The 20,269-nt window shown below is 40.6% G+C and overlaps 3 protein-coding genes across 3 annotated transcripts; 2 read left to right on the forward strand and 1 right to left on the reverse strand.

The window, feature by feature from the left end:
* Nucleotides 1-261: 261 nt before the first annotated feature.
* On the forward strand, nt 262-4,544 carry LOC143430151 (uncharacterized). Its single transcript, XM_076906161.1, is given in 4 exon segments — nt 262-1,717; nt 2,564-2,832; nt 3,046-3,309; nt 4,297-4,544. Coding segments are annotated over 4 exon segments (2,103 nt in total). The 5' UTR covers nt 262-392; the 3' UTR covers nt 4,542-4,544.
* Nucleotides 4,545-8,234: 3,690 nt separating this feature from the next.
* LOC143430137 (uncharacterized) lies at nt 8,235-10,232 on the reverse strand. The gene has a single exon (XM_076906138.1). It carries the CDS (start codon nt 10,230-10,232, stop codon nt 8,235-8,237), a length of 1,998 nt encoding a protein of 665 aa, XP_076762253.1.
* A 6,971-nt stretch (nt 10,233-17,203) lies between these two features.
* On the forward strand, nt 17,204-19,675 carry LOC143430285 (uncharacterized). Its single transcript, XM_076906390.1, has 3 exons — nt 17,204-17,337; nt 18,019-18,058; nt 18,252-19,675. The coding sequence occupies exons 1-3, from the start codon at nt 17,286-17,288 to the stop codon at nt 19,273-19,275; spliced, it is 1,116 nt and encodes a 371-aa protein (XP_076762505.1). The 5' UTR covers nt 17,204-17,285; the 3' UTR covers nt 19,276-19,675.
* The last annotated feature ends 594 nt before the right edge of the window (nt 19,676-20,269 follow it).

A 20,269-nucleotide genomic window follows, 5' to 3' on the forward strand; every position in this document is an offset into this window, starting at 1 on the left:
GAGTGATTTTTATCTTGTAACAGAGAGAGCTTTGTACTAGATTAATCTACTTTGAAATATAAAAGTTCTCATACATGTGCATTGTTAATTTAGAAGTAGAAATTAATTTTAATAAATGCAAGCATGGAGAAATTACTCTGCTCTACTGCGAAATAAAAAACGTTAAATTTAATAGGTACAAATTCTGACATTCATTGACAGCTTGAAATGAAATAGAAATTCAAATACACGTGAACTTTTAGAAATTTAACAATTGCACTTCAGAGAGACGAATTTCCTGTACGCCAGAATAGCAATCAGAGCAGACACGATCCTTCGTACGTGTTGATACCGGAAAATTTCATTCTGCTCGCAGGCGGTGACAAGGAAAACGCGTTCACAGCTTTCGAAGTATGTCCTGGACGTTCCTCGTGATATTGATGCCTTCGACCATCCTGTTCCGTGTCGCTTGCGAGTTATTCCAGCCAAATTACACGGACAGGTACGCCAGCTTGTACCCATTCCTAGAAAAATGGGCCAGAACCAGTCACACAAAAATGGTAACTGTGGTGTTTGACGATTACGAGCGTCAGCAGACATTCGACCTTCCCACCGACATTCTGGTCGACTTGAACGTCTCCGTCAGATTAGTCAGCTTGAAACACCTAATGACCTTAAAGTACAAGAACTTGAGACGCGATTACCAGGCTATAGAATCCGGAAGTTGCGTGCTACTGTTTTTCTCCAGCACGGATCATCTGAGGGACGTGCTCGTTTCACCGCATTTGTCCTCGTTCTGGCATCCGGAGAATTTTTACATCCTTCAAGAGCAAGGACAACGATCCCACGACCGGTTCGATCACGAACGTTTCTGCAAGTGGGCCTTCGAGAGGCTCTGGAGGTACAGAAGAGTTTTCAAGCTGCTTCTATTCGTGGAACACAAAGTGATTCGGTACGATCCGATCGATTATGCTGGCCGTCACGCTCGAGAGTACACGAACGACACTTGCGATTGGTACTGCATTAAATCGAGCGATGATAATTTCCTGTCGATCGACGAGCCGAATAATACAGACGTGTCGGACTTTTTCGACGGGGACAGAAGGGATTTTAAATCGTATCCACTGAGGATTTCCATCTTTACAACTACCACGATGCCTATTGAAGGTGGCAGGTTCGCAGGATTAGATTTCAAGTATCTCGAGGAGGTTTCCAGCAGGATGAACGTGACGCCAGTTTTAGTAAATTCGAAAGGTAGATACGGTTGGATGGAGAACGGAGTTTATTTTGGAACGGTCGGACACCTGGTCTACGAATTCGCAGATGTGTCGTTTAATCAGTTTTTCGTTAAGGACTATCTGACTAGGCAAATGGAATTTACGACGGCGATTACCAGCGACAAACTGTGCGTGCTTGTACCCAAAGCTCCTCCAGTGCCTGATTATCTGATGATCATTAAAATCTTTACTGGGGAAGTCTGGGTGTTGATAATCGTCATCCAGTTTGTGATCTCGATGATTTACACGATACTGGAAGGTCACAAAAAACGGAAGAACCTTCTTGACGACTGGAAAAGCAGGAGAGCTGTCTTCAACTGTGAATATTCTATGGAGTTATGCTCTCTCGAGAATGAAAATTCTGCAAGACTCGAATACATATCGAAACACAGCGAGAAGAAGCGATCGGAGCAATTACAAGGGTGAGTACGCGTTAATACTACGGGACGAGGACTTTATTCGTTTGTTCTTGGATGATTTAATTAAGTAGAAAAAAGTATTACAGAACCCTCCTTAAAAGGGGAACATTGTTTTACTTACGTATCGGAGAACCTGATTTTTCTGCCCTCGTTCGTGCGAAATATGGATTTATGCAAAATATGAAGGACAGAATTGCGTGAACGAATTAAAGCGAAGAAAACAGGTCGAGGTTTTATTAGGAACAATATATAAGATAACCGAGGAAATTGTAAATGTAATATATAAGAACAGAAATATTTTCTTTACGATATTGTATGGAGAATGGTACTTCTAGGTTCAATATAAAATTCGTACCACGAGCTATGTTTTTTAATCTCTCGTTTCATTTTACGTGAATCATCTCATACTGTGCAACATGCGTGTAGTGTAATATGAATGCACTTGATCGAATTATTCAGGATTTAACGTTAATAAAGTTTCATCATCTGTATAGAGATAATAGAGGTGCATAAAAACAGATGTGCGAATTCCAAACTCATCAAGTTGGAATGCATGTTCATGCAAACTAACGAACTAATTAGTCTTGAACGTTATTTGAACGCAATTTCTGCATCTCTCGGCGTTTCTGCGAACAGATTTATTAATGTACTCGTGTAAATCCGGTGGTTAACAGTCGAAAACATATAACAGATGCAATTAAAGAAAATTCAGGTTCAATTGAGGAACCTCGTTTATTACAACTCCCAGTTAGTTTTAAATTAATTGACAAATTATTATTACAAGATATCATCCAAGAATTAACAGACAAAAGTAATTTATTCCGTGAAGTGTCCTTGGTTTACTAACTGTGTTTGCCCGTTCGAGGGTATGTAAAATGTTCAATCAAGAAAAACGATGGAAAGGCATGCGACGCTGTACAAACGAGTCCTTCTACCCAACCTTCTACCGCTGGGGAGATACTTAATGAAGGTGGTTATGCAACTGATGCAGCCTTTTAAATCGAAACAGCCTTGGTTTCCCGAAAGAGTGTTGCTGATATCCAGTTTGTTTCTCAGTCTGATTCTAAACGGAGTGGTCACTTCTCAACTTGCGTCGACTTTGAGTAAACGACTTTATTATCAGGATATCGACACGTTGGAGGAGCTCGAGGGAAGCGGTACGGATCGAATATTTTATCCGTTTCGTTAGAACTCTCAGTGTCTGAAAATTAAATACTCTTTAAATCTAATAGGTAAACAAAATGATAAGGAAACTTAGCGCAAAAGTTACGTTTTGAAACTTACATCGGAACCTGTATAAATGAAACGACCATGTATCTATGAAAATTGCTACGTCTCGAGCGTAAATAAAATTATTTTCTCGTTGGCAGATCTTCCAATTTTGACCAATTCAAGGGACACCCTGGCGGACACGTTTATTCACGTTACATCTCCGGTGATAAAACGACTTCAAATGAAATTGAAGTACGCGAACGACTCGGAGATCAACAGAAGGTTGTTCGTGGCCAAGGATGCTGCTTTACTTCATCGGGTGGGACCGATAACTTTGAAGTATGATAAGAGCCAAATGGAGAAGCTGCACATCGTGAACGAGTGTCCGAGGGAATACGTACTCGCCATCGTAATGACGAAAGGTTTACATACGAATAATTCTAATACGATTCCGTTCTCCGCTGTCCTCATTTTCATCCTTAGTATTATACTTATGCTATGCATTACGTGCATTACGTGCGTTACGTACTAATTTCTCTCAAACTATTCCAGATATTTCGAATTTTGTTTAAATTACATGTCAGAGTGGTTATCTATTCGAGTTGGCAGGTGTTGATAAGTATGCTTTTAATTAAGATTTAATTAAAAGTATATTAAAAGTATACCGTAGAATTATTAACATCGAGGCATGCATTTTCTTTGCGTATAGTGTTACGTCTGTTCTCAAGAGCCATCGGTAATTAACACAATCACCGTGGACGATGTCATTTAGCTGTTCCGTTTACTTAACTACCGTGACCCGTTCAGATAATTGCCACACTGATACTGTTCGGATTAAATTAACCGGTATCGGAAAATCATTATACTGTTTAAGTGAATCCAATCTCCGCGTTCATAATAGATCATTCATTACAATTATAGAGCGAGCAATATGCATAAAATTTGCATCTCTATCATTTTCCAATAGGATACAAAACAGAATTAGAATGATTGTTCGATTCATCCGATTAGAATCCATTGCAGGAGAAACGATAAGACGCTCGTCACTGATATATTCTACTTAGATTCTAAACTCGTTAATCCTACTGCAGACTACTGCAAGCGCTTGCAAATCGCACACCAAATATTTCTCGCGTCTCTCTGATCACATAAAATTGAAGATCGATATTGTCTACATCGAAGCATTCTGCAATGGATCCACGAGGAATTTGTTAATCGACATATTCCACATTTTCTAGCCCCTTGCACGCTACATTTCACGCGCCTCTTCGAATCGTTAATCTTACTAGAAGCACGCGCGGCACCCGCTCGATTCAGGGACGAAAACGAGCGCTTGCAAATCGCAGTCCAAGCATCGTTTGTCGGCCATAGGTATCCCAGCTGCGAAACGCAAACGCTGTTTGTTTCAGGATCTCCGTTCCGCGACCGTATAAACAGCATCCTTGGCAGACTGAATAACGGCGGCTTCTACGGGAAATGGTACCAAAGCCTGCTTCAGTCGCAGAAACGAGCCGCCCGGGAGATCCACGGTCCTACGGTGCACCAAAAGATCACTATCCGACATTTATTTATCCCATTTGGCATACTATACGTGGGGCTGGCTACCAGCATGATTGTTCTTATCTGTGAGCGTTGGAGAAAGAACGTTCGATAAGTTGCCTCGTCGCCTCGAATAAGCGAAATGACCTGTATGGAAATTGTTTTATTTCACCTCCTGTTGATCAATCTTTGGAGAAAAGCTTGTGTATCTTACATTATCGCATATTTTATGTGGTACCTTATAATCAGAAGGAAACTTATACCAAATTCGTCAAATCTTATCAATGCCTCCACTGTTCCTAACGTTTTCGTATTCTAGCAACGGTATTTCAAGAATTATGTGAAAAATTAAATTGCCAGGAGTATTCCTTTCTAAAAGCAGCTTGCATAAATATTGATAAAATTCTTTAAATTCGGCAGCCGACGTTTTTTAAATCGTTTCTAAGCCAACGCGGAGATCTTTTCCTACGCTCTGACACGAGCTACCACTATTTCAATTCAGTTAAAATCCCAGGCATGAAGTATAAAAGTAATCCGCTTACCACGGAATTAGCCACATACATACATATTTTGATAAAGCTGAGCGAATAAAAATAGGAGGATATTGTGGCTCGTATGGTAGGTGCAGGGCAACTGTGGAAAGGGAAAATTCATACCTCTCAGCCGTAACTTACTTAATGAAATGAAAACAATGTGCAACGGTGAATTTCGTTTGCATTGCTTAATAAGTAAATGTTAAATCAATCTTTATATTCCTGGCTGCGTGAACATTCTGCTCGACAACTGAAACGAGAGAATCGAATAAACGCGAGAAAAAAGAGCGGCATAGCTTTCGCCTGAAAAAAATCTTGTAATCTTCTTCCTTTTCGTTCTCCCTGAGAAAAAAATTGTTCGAATTAATTTCTGTACATCCTTTTATTATAATTAAGTATTCCCGTGTTTATTCGTACACGAGTATTTTAATTGGAATAAATTATAACAAGTAAATGTGATATTCCGTTGGACTGTTTTATTACAGTTCAGTTAATTTGTAGGATCGACGCAGGGAGATATAATAATTATTGTCCCAAGCGTTGTATGTCGGATCGTTAAAGGCAGAGTTCCTCCCTCCATCGTTTGATCTCGGTCAATCATTAAAATTTCTATAGACAAGAGGTAAATCCGGAGATTTCTCGAACGCAAAAAGTTTCCCCGGCGGATTTGCTGGTCGTTTAACAAATAATCGTGATGCGAATCGCGCGAAGCGTCGGAACGGGTTGTCCGCAGAATCGTCGTCTTGTTCCACTTCAATTTCCGTAGCACGCAACGCTTTAAGCGGTGTTCGTCCTGTCTCTGAAGATAACTTTCCTGGAATTGGTGAAACCAGAACATTTCGTTTACAGTCTAACAAGTTTCGTATCTGCCACTATTACTGACGCTTTCCCATAATATTATCTTCCTAGAAAACCCTGTAAGGTACATTTCGCGCGGGCTAACTGAACTTCTAGTTCGGTTTACGAGTTGTATCTGAAGTTGAAAATTACTTTAGATTTATACCAGCTGGTCGTGATTATTAGTTCCAGAAAGGACAACGTGACGTGACTGGCAACGGATCTCAAACAAGCGTTAGGCCGTGAAGTGGAAGGAAGATTAAGTTCTGTGTAATTATGGAACGAAGGTGTTTGAAGATAAATAAGTCCCTTAGAGAGCCTGGTACGGGTGTCTTGGTTAACTACGACCATGTCGAGGGCAATTTCGTGCAAGTTGTCGCACTAATCGACAGATCTCGAAACTAACTTGCGATCGCGTTACACCTTACAAGCTTAAATTCGCTGGCGGATATTTCAAGTGTTCGACAAACTTCTCTTCCCTCTTTAACGTTTCACAATTGAGTGTACTTGGTTCTATCGTTGGAAATGTAATAGAAGCCATCGAATATTTTCCCTGTGACACATTTCCTGTTCGTGGAACTTTGAAAAAAGATTGGAGAGAATGTCTGAGACGCGCGTAGGGACATATAACGTAGGAACAATGCGAAACGGTACGATCGGAATATCAAAAAGGCATTCCCGTACCATCCGAGGACATTTTCGATGCAGATGAAAGCATCTAGAAATCTATTCGCTGCCAGGTCTTGTATTCCTATGTTTTACATTTTTACGTAGCATTTTTTGGTCTTATTCGAACAGCTGACCATCTAAACCATCGTGAACGATACGCTCGATCTCTCTAGTTTTACACTATAATGATTTAAAAGCTTTGTATCCACATCATATAGTGGAGCAAAAGATTTTTTTAAATAAATATGAAAGACCGTATACCGTAATTTGAACAAAAATTATTAAAGTCTACTATCTGGCTACATTTATTTATCCTTGGTATCTACTCACGTGTCGCGCGATATTAAATTTCCCAATTTTCCACACGATCCTGCTAAAAGGGAAAAAACGCTGTACGCGTCTATTTAACGTTACTCAAAGAATAATTCACGTTCCCCAAAGCAAAGCAAGCGAAATAATCGAAGAGAAATTGGAGGACACTCTTTGCCGTTCTCCATAATGAGGTCCCCTCGATGGACACGTATTCCCTTTCATTCTACGCTTGCGATCGCTTGATAATCCTCCGTGTAGAATGTATTAATCACGTACCATTAGTTGGAAAAGCTTGCCATTTATTCTCCTTTGATAAAGTAAAACAACCAATGATTCCTCTGCTGAATGTTAAAAGTTAGTAATCACGTGAAAATAAATTTATTCTGTTCTGCTTCAATGGTGCGCGAAGGAAGGAGAAGCGATTAAAAATATTAATTAGTATGCAGAAATAAACTTGCGAAAGGAACTACAGGAGGTTCCGTGAATTTATTTTCCAGAAAATACAGACTTATCTTTAAGCTCTCACAGGGAAAGGTAAACAGAAACAACTATTTGAATTTTCTCCGAAGAGAAAAAAATTTCTTGGACCTCGTCGTCCCCATTTATTTCACGGGAGTCAAATTCAACCGTTTCCAGGGGCAAAATAATGACGAAGCAGTGCTTTCTCAGCCCTGCCAGATACGTAGATAGAACTTAATCGCATTTCCTTCGAAGAAATACGATACGTGCTTTGAATATGAAATTATGCAAGGCGCACGTATAGCTGATCGGGCTTCGCGAAACCTCGGAATGTTTGATATTTCGCAACGTTTCGTAGCTTAATTATAATTCCCAGGGCATTTATCTGTAATTTATCTCTTTATAATACCGTGACTGTATAACATAATACATTGGCTCAATTATTGATCAACCTTCAACCGAAATGATATTAATAAATAATGCTTTTAATACTAATGAACCTGCATAAGCGAATAAGAGGGTAACAGGGGTTTTAATTATAACATATACTTACTCCGGTTGGTAAATTTGAATTTTTCTTGTGTTCGAGACAGGACGAAAAAGGTTTTTGTCCGCGTTTAATAATGAATAAATTCGTGAATAAATGATCCATTCGAACAATAGTAACGAATCGACGCTGATCCGATAAACAGGTGTTCGCGTTCTCAAATTCGCCAATATTCCGGTTGAGAACGGAGCTAGCACGAAACTGGCTTGAAACACAGTAAAAAAGGGAAACACCGGTAACTGAATTGTTTGATCGTGAAAAAAGTTCTTCGCTTCCTCATCCCCTTTGAAATATCTCCAGTTTAAAAACACGCGAAACAAATTCACCTCGGGAATTCGTAAAATGTTTACGACAGCTATAAAACATTCCACCTCGAATTCGGCAAAATACCTTTGTATCTCTTTCTCGTCTCTATTTCTATCCACGAAAGGTTCCTACTTCAAATTCATTTTTAACGCCTTTTGGCGTTCCGTTTTGCCAGGTAAATTTCAACGAAAAACATCATGACGGACCCAGACAGACCAACGAACAATAGTAAAAACGTCAAGCTATAATGGTCCAGGGTCAACTTAACTTTTCTCTTCTCCGTCGCCAGCTTCCTCTTCATTTTCTCAACCCTGATCGAATACATCATGCCTTCGAACCAGAAATTTATCAGTCCCGCTTGTCTCACCCTTAGCAACACGAAGTCCACCCTCTCACCGTAAGGTGAATGAAGTTTTAATACATAAGACACTCTGTACTTCATTGGGCACTCGTCCACCACGTACAGCAAAGAGTTCCCTTCTTTATCATAGTAAGTTTTGTTCTCCAGCTGCACTGTGTTGTATCTGGTAATCGAAATCTGGCCATCGTACGCCACGAAGTCCTTCGTTGACTTCTGTCCGATTATCACGTGGATCCTCTGGCTCAGCTTCACGCCCAACGGAGAATCGTCCACGAGCACGTTCTTCAGATTCGCGTATTTCGTGATTATAGTCTTCCCAGAGTCCAACACATCTTCCAGAGTACGCAATTGGGGGTAATGAAGGGGCTTGCTCAGGCTGGACACCAGATAGCTTTGGTAGAGGCCATTAACGATCAGGCTGAAGAAGAGGGTGCCGGAAAGCAGAGCTCTTTGCGCTGGACTCTCGTCGTCCTCGAAGGGGTAGCAAAGGTGCTCGAGAAAGGTGAAGAATTGTGCGACCCTGCGAGGGAATTCTGGTGGTTCTTGGTAGATCCATGAATCAGAGGAACGGTGTTTTACGATTCGAGTGTCATTTTTTGGACGAATGGACGGAGTAGCGACCATTTCGGTATTAAATAGTCCATGAGGATGATTGGTCCAATGTTTGTGGGCCCGTGTTTCCCTTTCTAGAGTAACGCTTAACGTAGAGTTAGTTAAATATTTATTTCGCCATGATACGCTAATATATTTTAGAAAACACCACAGCAAGGTAATTACGATATTGTACAACATCAGAAGGGCCCACAAACTTTTCTGAAACGGTAAGAAAGGCATGTAAGCCTTGGGTACTATACCGGAGTCATGCGACAGGAAGCACTGCTTGTCTTCGTACATAGCACAAGTGTATTGGAACTGTCGAAAGTTAGGGTAGACCTTAACGAAGAAGCCAGTAATAACCATTTCGGCTTCCCCACTTTCGATCCTCCTCAAGGAGGAGGAGAATGGATCCTCCGTAAAATCGATCTTCCTCGTCGCCTTCACGTGAAACTTCGCTCCCATCGCCGTCTCCAAAGTAGACAGTACGTTCGCGTCCAACTTGCCCAATTTCAGCCTGTTCCGTTCGTCGTACCATACGTCCATCAGCTGCGACTCGAAAACTCTTACGTTCACGGTGTAGTAATTTAAACTCTGAAAATTTTCGAACAACCTTGAGTCCTTGTTCACTCGCAGAGCCTCCCCTGGGTCTTCCGACGCTTCATCTAACAGAGAAGCTCGAGGAGACTTGTAGTCACCGGAACTTTCACTTTCACTGGCATTATTCTTGAAGCACGATCTACACGCGACACCAAAACTGTTCTTGAACACTTGAAAAGGCGCGTACGTCGTGAAGCAACGGAAATCGTCGCTCGTAGAAATGACGATGGCTCTATAAACGTTGTACTTTGTCCATAAAACCGTGAGGACGTCCCTCCAGGGCAAATTGACCTCCTCGCCGGTGTAAACGATCAAATATTGATTGCTGGGCTCCCATAGCTTCGGTTGCCAGTAGATGTAGATGTTCAGACTGTACAAGTCGCGGACGACGACGATCCACGTGAGCTGCACGCGTCCCATCCAAGTGGCCTTCAGGGACATGTCCCTGGCTCTCACCTTGTAGGCCTCGACTCGATTCTCCACGATATACCGTAGAAGAAAGTCGACGAAGCTCGATTGAAACTCCGGCAGTATCACCGAGAACGTGCACGGGTAAAACTCGGGGGATTCGCGAATAAAATTCAACATCTGGCTCAAGTTCTCTGTCTGCTGCCTCGACAAGGATTTCGCTTCTATGGGGTAGTAGAATTTATCACGCAACCGTGAGGGTTTCGACGACGCGGAGGATTTGGTCGAAGACAAGGCACAGAGTAGGAGGAGAAGATACCTCCGACGTAGCATTTCCATCGCTTTTTATTCATTCGATAGGATATAATCAGTCAGATGACATTGTTCGTAAGATTGCTTTTTAATTGAACTTGCACTGCACCGAATAATTGCTCTTTGTACGAATAATTTACTGTACTTTCAGTTCTGTTCAATCGATTTTCGTCGCTCATTAACCTGAGTAAATTGTGTGGTTTTACCTTTAGTCGCAATACGTTATACAGCCTCTACACTTTTCGTTCGATATACAATTTTGCATTCAGTTGAAATTTGTTTAAAAATCTTCTTCCACCACTGAATCTCACGCTGTAGTATAGGCAGGCAGGGATTACTCTAAATATGGAAAAGATAAGTAAAAAGTATGGAATAAAATCGTTTCGTTCAAGAGATGGAAGATAGTTTCTTCAAACCCTCAAATGAAATTTTGTCAGGAACAAGGCACCAAATAAAAGGATTCTATTGTATATTTTCGATTTATCCGTAAGTGCATTTCACCGTAAGTCTTTTATTGGCTAGAGAAATAGCCATTTACCCAGAACCGAACAGGCAAGTTCTTCCAGAAGAACAGAAGCACTCCAACTGGAATTTACACGTGACGACGTCGAAGAGCCGAAGATACTATCGACTTGCGGATGCGAGGGTTCTCCAGTAGGGACAAAGCTGTCACGAGGACGTCGTAAAGCGCGTAAATATTCATGCACTGATTCGATAGAAACCTACAAAGATAAGAAACGCGTAAAATTAGATTCCAAAGAGAAAAAAGAATTATAGGCACGAGGATATAAAATCGTTTAATTGTACGAATCGATCTTGGACGAAGAAAAACGCGACGAACTGCGAACTGTCGTAAATTATTCTATTTAACGTGAAGCAGGGGGTGAAGTGAAAGCAATAACCGCGACTAATGATTGCTATTTCTCATATTTTGCGAAGCTGATATTGTGAAAAGGTGGCAAACGAGCTGTGATTTAACGTCGAATTTTTGCTCGCGTCAGTTCTCGCGGAAAAACCCTCGTGTTGGAAAAACGTAGCCTTTAGAAGAAGTGAAATGGAAAGAAGTCGTTGAGTGTTCGTGCAAAGGGGTGCAGAAAAAAGCTACCTTGGACTGTTATGAAGTTCTCTAGAAACTTACTTTTCGAGGATATTGAGTTTTCCAGTTAAAAAATGATCGAAGTAATTGCTGAACTTTAAGATATTTTTTGACAAGTTCGTTCAAAGAATAGCCTATATTTTGTACGATACGTTAAACTTCACGGAACAAGTTTAAGATATGCATTGAACGATCGTTCAAATTCGAACGCTGAAACTAGAAATTGCACAGCTCCTTCTTTACTTTATACTTTCAGGCACTCGCGGTTAATTCAGTCGGACACAGAGAACAGGTGGTGAAAAAGTGATTGACAGAATGGACGTATTGTATAAAACGGCGATTTATTTGATTGAAAATGGCGAAGAAAAACGACGGGTCGAGAGGTACGGAAACTATATCCCAGCTGGGTACAGAGAAGAACAATAAAAGTGGGAGGAAAAAATAATAAAAATAACAAGAATCGACCATCGTGAAGAATCCAATAAACACAGACCATCCGCTCACGAATGTTTTCCAAACAGCTCGTATCATTCTTCCGTTTGATCTCCACTCTTTAACGTTTGTCCAAAGAAACCGCTCCGTCCGACTAGCACGAGCTCGTTCTACTTAAATTTCAAGCGGAAATCGCGAACGAAAATATTTTATGCTCTGCCCTCCTCCTTCCATCTCTCTCCCTTTCTCTCTCGCTCTTTTCATGTTTACGCCGAGCAAATCGAGCGAAAGTTTGCATCACAATTGTAGCTCCTCCACATCGAACGACTGACAGGTCATTAAGCTGGTCGCTGCTTCAAATGTTTCCAAGCAATTGCGCGGAAACGATTCGCGCGACATATTTTTCTGCCTCACCCCCTAATTCCTCTCTCTACGTATAGCTGTTTGCTTTCAATTTTGTATAATCGCAAATCCTCTTGGTTACTTAGTTCATCGATTATTACAAGACGCCTCTCTTCACGCTATTTACCTTCCCTATTACTTATGTAAAGTTCGAGGAGAATTTCATTCATTTTGTTAGGCGAGAATTAATTAACGTCCTCTCACGGAGCCGGCTAACTAGACACTTCTAAGAATGCGGATTTCAGCTGAAGGGTACGGTAAATTCGAAGAGGGCAATTAAGTCTAACGCGTCCTCCTGATGTCTAGTGCACTTTTCCACGGGGATTCCGCGGGAATTAAATCGGCAAACGGTCTCTCGTATACTGCAATTAAGTGTCCAATCAGTCGGTACTGAGGTGTAATATATTGGTCCTTCATAAAATTGAAGATCACTTCCTACAAACATTTTCTAATAAGGCTAATTTCTCACTTATACTACTTGAAGCTCTTCCCTTAACGCATAATTTCGTACACGCGATAGTATGTTTACGACAGCAAATTTTTACCTCCATCCAATATTCCGGAAGACCTCCAGGATAGAAATCTCACCGCCTACCTTGTTTTCATGAAAACCCTCTCTTTCTTCCTCCTTCGAAGGAAAGTGATTCGAGTCGAGAAATAATCGTTATAGAATCTCGATCGAAAGTGATCGGGAACTGAGAGTCAACAAGATTCGAAGGTAATCAACTGGTAAGTTTTGAGCGGAGCTGTATTGTCCCGGGAGTCGGTGGAAAAATAAAGAGCCGGGTAAAGAAAGTGCGATTGCTTAATTCCGTGGTGTTTACGATTCCGTCGGGTATTTCCATTCGACGTGGAAATGCTTAGGGATGTTTGGAGCTCGACGCGAGTCACTTCAAAGAATGTTTACAAAGAAGAGAAGGAAACAGGAACAAACGAATTGGTTGACTTCTGGCTAGTAATTTAGAACTTGAGGAGTGTTTATTTAAGCGCAATCATTCTGAAGCTAACAGTGGCAACCCATGAAATAATTCAAACGAATTGGACTTTCCAGATAGCCGATAGAAACAATTTTCCATGATAGTTATTTTTCTTAGAAGCGAGGACTCTTTCGGAAGGTTTTTACGGTTCGAAACCTGATAACGTTTCATGGGAACATTAGGTAGCGTTTGATCGTGTAGCTATTTCGAACAATGTTCTGGTGAAGTTGAATGACAGGAGACCGCTAATCGATAAACGTTGGGTGAACCGTTGCTGGAATATCAAATTCGGAACGTGTTCCTTCACGAGCCTCTCTCGAGTCACAGGTTTAATTCGATTTCGCGCAACTCGATTCATTTTAAATATTCTGCAAGCGTCTACTACCTCCTCGTTGTTGCAAAACGCACAATATTCCGTACATAATACAATACGCTCGCACAATTGATGTTTAAATGGTCATCCCTTGAACGAGAAATGCGTGCGTTACGGCGCCGCACGTGGTACGATATAATCGTTTAGCATTTTAATCGGCACGTCAATTGCAACGTGGAGATAATTGGAAAATGGAAACAGAATATCGAAATGACAAATGCTGAATTTTGCGGTCAACTCTGACGTACTAATGCGGATTTAATTTCCGACAGATGCGGATTCGTCGCATCCTCCATTAGCAACGGAGAGAAATGAAATTTTAGGGTGAATCGAATTCGAACCCAGTCCGGATTCACTTCGATAGATAGACGTACAAAACCTGAGTGGAAACCTTCTGGGCGTACTGGCGAAAAAACTAAATTTCACCGTGGACGCGATCGAGCCCAATACGATCGGGGGATATTCCTTTGCCGTGGATAACGGCACGTCCTGCGTAATAAAAAAAGTTGTTAGTTTTTTCGTTTTTCGTTTTCTTTTATTTTAACAACGATGTTATAATATTTGCTTTAAAAAAAAAAATAGAAATATAGTACATTTCATCCTGAATCATTTTCACGGGAGTTTATTGAAGAAAATTGAAAAAGATTTTTAATTCCCTTTCGTGCGAAATATTTAATGTCTATACTTGTAACCTTTGACGTACTATTCGAGTTAATAATTTCCTGAATGGCATTTAATATACTTGTGCGAAATTTATGAACTTCTATTAGCATTATATTAATACTACATTTTACTTATTACGACCTACGACCACTCTTGACTGAAACGTCCCATCAATTTCTCGTTCTGTAAAATATTTTGAACTCTACATGTTTCACGTCGTTTTTTAACGAAGGTAAAACCTCCTACGGGTATACGTCACGAGACTTCCGAAATACTACAATTTATTCGCGCCATAACTTTTCCACAGATAATGTCACTGATTTATGGTGTGTAACTTTCCTCGAATATTCCAAATATTTCTGGAAACAGTGTCCTCTAGCTTTTCCATTGCAATGTACAAAAAGTAATTAACATTATAAAAATACTTCTCTGCTTTTCATTCTATTGTTTCACATTTCTACATAAAATTTTCTATCATTCAGAGCTTACTTCAAACGAAATTATCTCGGCACGTGTTCGATTAATTCGATTGCATAAAGGTCGCTGGTATTATGTCCGAAGAATTTCTTCTATATTTTCGTAGCCTGTCATAAAATGGTCGGCTCGATTTGCTCTACGTTCTTCATCAAGGGATATGTACACGGACGACACGAGAGCCGTGGAGTTTAACCGCGACCGTGAGTTTCGACAAGGTTCGCATGATCATCCCCAAAGCAACCAAGAACCAAAGTCTGCGGATGTTCTACATCTTCGAGTTGTACGTGTGGCTATGCATTACTCCGACGTACGCTCTGATGTACTTGACGTGACGCCACGTGGAAGTGTGTATTTTCACCACTACGGCACGTTATCCTAAGTTTCCAAGTTTATAGAAGTTTCGTCTCCTCGAAATTGTTGGACCCGATGGTGAAACTCTGCTGCTTATCGTCATTTATTAACGTTAAATTACCTAGTTGGATAATAAACGGAAATGTACGAGAACATCTAGATCGAATAAACGGGATTCCATGAAATCTTTCATAGCTTTCCTCAGGAATGTTTCGCGACAGATAGGTATATTCCACTGGGAGATCAGCAATCTAGCCGAATTGGACGCGTCTGGATTGTCTATGGATTTTCATTCTCACAGTATAGCTGATGTATTTGAGTTCAAAGGGGATCTTGACCTGAGCTCAGTATTAAAAAGATTATGGAAGGTAATCCACGTAGCCAACGTCGTAAAAACGACGGCGTTTCATCGCAATATCCCTCTTGTTTCAGGAACAGTTGATTAACGTAGACATTGTATCCTACCACGTCGTATGAAAAGACTTTCGCGAATATGTAGTACGTATTCTTTGAATTGAAATTAATGTCACTTGTCTAAATTTCCAAGCAATTAACTTAAAAGTTAGTATTTAACGCAGCTGCATTTGCCTTCCTTTAAACGTTATCCTAATTTCGAGAGGAATAGAAAAAGTTGCCGCGTATAATCTCGCATTTAAATTTACATATGGAAACCTCATATGAATTAAAATATTCTACAGTTTACACCGAAGTATCAAGATGAAAAAATAAATGAAATAATCATCTGTACGCCCGCAATTATATTGCAACCAGACTTTATCTAACTTGTCTTCGATCGAACACTTGTTCCTACGCGAGAGGATCAATATCGTGATTGGAAGATTGTCCGAAGCAGGCCTCTGAACATTATAAAAAACACGTTCCGCATTATGGAACACTATGGAGGTGCAAATAAACGCGTGGAAAATCTGAAAAATACAAGGAACGTAATTTTCCAGCGTTCCAACTTATACTCGCAGCTGAACATTATTACCATCCACCGTTCTCATCTTTAACTAGAAACGATGGATCTGTTTGGTTCACAAACACCTGAAGATCAAAAGCAAACTTTACTATTAAACAATCTTTCCATTATTTATGAAAATAAAAGATTCTATGTTCCATCCGAGTCTCTATAATTCATCTAACGAGGAGTATTTTCTTCTAAATATTTCTCAGCAGAAACTCTCTTAGATTAAAAGAATATACCTAATGGAAGAATCATGTAACCCAGCGATATATGTAAAGGCAATTAAAATGGTAATTCTTCGACGAAGAACCAGATATCACGACCAGCCGTTTTCCATCGGGGAAACCATTTTTCCTGTGATACAGTTACTGGAATTTCACTGTTAAAAATCGAACGCGATCGATCTAGAAAATATAACACTATTCAGTTAGGAGATATCATGAATTTCGGATAGCCTGGAGGCAAGCAGTAAATCGGTAAATTTCACGCGCTCACGCTAGACAGCCAATTTAAACAATTTCCCGTGCGAATCGCTGTTTTCCACGCGGAAAATAAATATTACTTCTACGATGAGTGGAATAAAATATGCGCAGAGGAGAAATGGTGAAATTCCAGAGACTTTATTTTATAAAATAAACGCACCTATGGAAGCAGTATTGGAAAAATTTGCAAAAAGCCCGGCAAATACTATTGAACCTGTTATTAAATTTCTTTGTGACCTTTTCACCGTTCTAAACATTTCGGTATACTTGAAACAATACAGCATATTATTTCTATAGCTCTCTGGAAACTTGATCAAACGTAATATCAATTTTTCATCGTCACTACTGTCCCCTGTAACGTAACTCGTGTAACACAGTATAACTATTACGGAAACGAATTGTCTTATATTCATCGAAATTCTTGACCTCGATGGCACTTTGAAGACCGATTCTAGGACGCGGAGTCATCGAAAAAATTGCAAGTTAATGGGTTAATATTTCACAGGCCCATATTCTGAGAGCACAGGTATATCTAGCTGGTTCGCCGACTTTCGAGGCTTCCAGCTCTCTCTATTTCTCTGTACACGAGAATTAGTCAGCGGAGCACGAAGGAAATGGTGGTTTATTTTAGGGATATCTGAAAATACCCGCACAGGTCCCATCGTAGAGACTCAGTTTGTCGTTGCTTCGAAGATAGGATCATGGCTCTTAAACAGCGTGTACTCTCGACTATAGTGATTACGATTTCGATCGGTATGTACAGTCTTCATTTTCTTTTCTTATTCCCCTCGCCTTCCCTACTCTTATCGTACACGTCAGAAATGAAACGAAAAAAAGGAGACAGAATAAATGTAAAAGCTGTACAAGCTGTTTGTCCCTCTGATTTTTACAAAATTTCATATTTTTCTGCCAATTTTCAACTATTCTCTTTACGAAACAAGCATAATCTTGATCTCTTCTCTTGGGCTAACATGTTTCGATCATCGATAGTTCTACCGTTATAAAGAAATCTAGAATTGGATTTGGAATTAACGAGGAAACGGTGTGATAACAGTGCGACGAATCAAAGGAAAACGAAAAAATCGTGTTGCACAATTGATATTCGCAACGGTATCGAATTCGTAACAATAATTCCAGATGATATTCGATATCGCACGCATTTTATTAAATAACCATTTACTGAAGAGAAAATTCACTGAATAATCGTGGAACGTGGACGTTGCTGTTCGAAATTCTCGATGCGATTTATATTAATATTGTTTACAAGTCTCGCAAGCATTTTATTTATCAGGTGCGAATCGTAAATGGCGGTTCTGTGTTTGAACGAGCGCCGGCAATTTGCAACCGGAAAATTCCCCTCTGAACGTTCCAATTTTCATGGAACGGCACGAAATAGGTTCCCGCAAAATAATTGCATTTTCTTCTCTCCATTAGGTGTTTCGCCGGTCTTCACATGGAACCCCGATATTCATCGGTACGTAATTCAATTTCCATTAAGACTTTACAATCGCGCGGTCTGCTCGCTTATTAAAAAAAAAAAGAATAAATTCATCTCTTCGCTGGAACTCTTAATTTTCTCGGTTAAAATGACAATCGAGTAATTCTAGTCCAACGCTCGTACGTTCCCTTGTTACCTGCGCAAAACTAATCGCGCGTTTTCTTCCAAGTTACGAGAGTTACGACCTCCAAAAAGGCCCGGTCTTCTACGAGGCGTACTATCCGGACACCAACGAGGAATCTCGCACCGACTATCAAGAGAAACGTTACCTCGAGCGGGAGCCGGTCCTGGAGAAAACCTATCAGGTCCCTTCCGAGCGTCTCCCGTATCCAGAAACCAATATCCCGGTAGACAACTATCGGGGATCCGATCCATTCCTCCGAAACGAGGATCGATTCTCCCTCGAGACGAACGCGCGGCCTTTCGACATAAAGGAGCTCTCGAAACTTGCGAGGAGAGCGATTTCCCGAGATTTAGAAAATTGGAACACCCTCGAGAATTATTTGGATCGCGCGAAGCACCAGGAGCCTCTGTATCGCCGGATCGTGGTCCCTGAGCCAGGGTACAGAATCGCGGAGCAACCGGTTCGTCGAATCGAGCCGAATTTACCGGTTCCTTTGAAACAACAGCGAGATTTAGGTAGAGAGCTGTACGAAGAAATTCGAGAGGAACCAGCAGCTTTGTCTAGACGTCTACAATCGCCTATAGACGAAAGAGATTCGATTGGCAGACTGACTACGCGCGATCTTGTCGGCAGAGGTACCTCGGGGTCGTTCGGGACGATTCGATACGAGAATCAACCTCCGCGTGAACAGGAAATGATGGAAACCGTGCGATCGAGCCTGATAAACGTACCCTCTCTGAGAGATACGAGTTTGCTGGATACGAGGTCGGCGTTAGATCCTTATCCGACGGAGAACATCTTCGCGCCGCGACCTCAGGTGATCAATTACATCTTCTCGAAGAAACCGGAAGCGACCGCGGAGAACATGGCTCGTAGCGTGTCCGAAGCGAGGGGTGAGTCGGTGTCTAAGAGTTATGGGGACAATCTGATTCGCGACGAAGCGAAGAAGTCGGAGAGTAAGGAGGTGAAGGTAACGTCTATCGAAGTTAGCGAGATACCTAAACACAAAACTCGTCATCATCACGGGGAATGGCCTAAACGTGACTACTCTTATCGTCATCAGTCGTAGAGTTTATTATGCGGATAGACAAACTTTTTCATTGGGAAACTAATGTAACCGATTGATCGTTAAGTTTGGATTAAAGTGTAAGACGGTTGGAATGTTTTAGTCGCGAGGTATCATTGAAATATTTATTCGATACGGTATGCTACAACAATTATACAATTTTCTATAACAACATGTACATATTTCGTTACGCTTAGCTCGGTTCGCGCGCCGGTTTGTCGTCGTATCTAATCGTACACGCCTACTAACAAGTGATAACACCGCGTATATAGGAAAATATGCAACCCCTTCTTTTCGCAGTCGTGGAGGCAACAACGTGCTCGCGTTCTAACTTGAACGAGCATGACGATTCTAAGAAATGTAGTGTACATGAAACAGAATAAAATGATAATGACGCGATAGATTTTCAGAAGTGAGGATCACCGAGAGTCCATTTTTTCAACTGAAGTAATTACAATAATTCTTGAACCTGCACAGATATCTCAAGACCATAATTCTGGATTAAACTTTTTAAAATTTCTTTGAACGCTTGCAAATTAGTAGAATGCGTGAAATGTCATCAAATTAATGAGCGATGTTTTTTAAAGAAACGTTTGGCGCAATACACTTTTCTTCCTAATGAAACAATAACATGATACACGTTTGGATGTAAATGAATCTATGAATGGATCTCGAACGATGTGATAAATACACGTCTGATATAAAGGCAAGTACGAGGACAAAACCACAAGTACTTTATACGTAATCTACGCTATTGGAACACAACTTCGTCTGGTGAATAGTCTCAGTTTTACATAGCTACATCTAAAATATTATATTTAATTTTTCAATTATTCTTTTACATATCTAATCTGTACTAAAGATCTGTTTTCACACAAATTGACTGTCTCTTCCCATACTTTCAAAAAGATACTGTCAATCATAAAATTATTTCACTATATTCGTTGCAAAAAAAAAGACTATAAAACATTGTACACTTGTATAGCATGCAAATATT

The sequence above is a fragment of the Xylocopa sonorina genome, chromosome 13, assembly GCF_050948175.1.
Source record: "Xylocopa sonorina isolate GNS202 chromosome 13, iyXylSono1_principal, whole genome shotgun sequence".
NCBI classification, from domain to species: domain Eukaryota; kingdom Metazoa; phylum Arthropoda; class Insecta; order Hymenoptera; family Apidae; genus Xylocopa; species Xylocopa sonorina.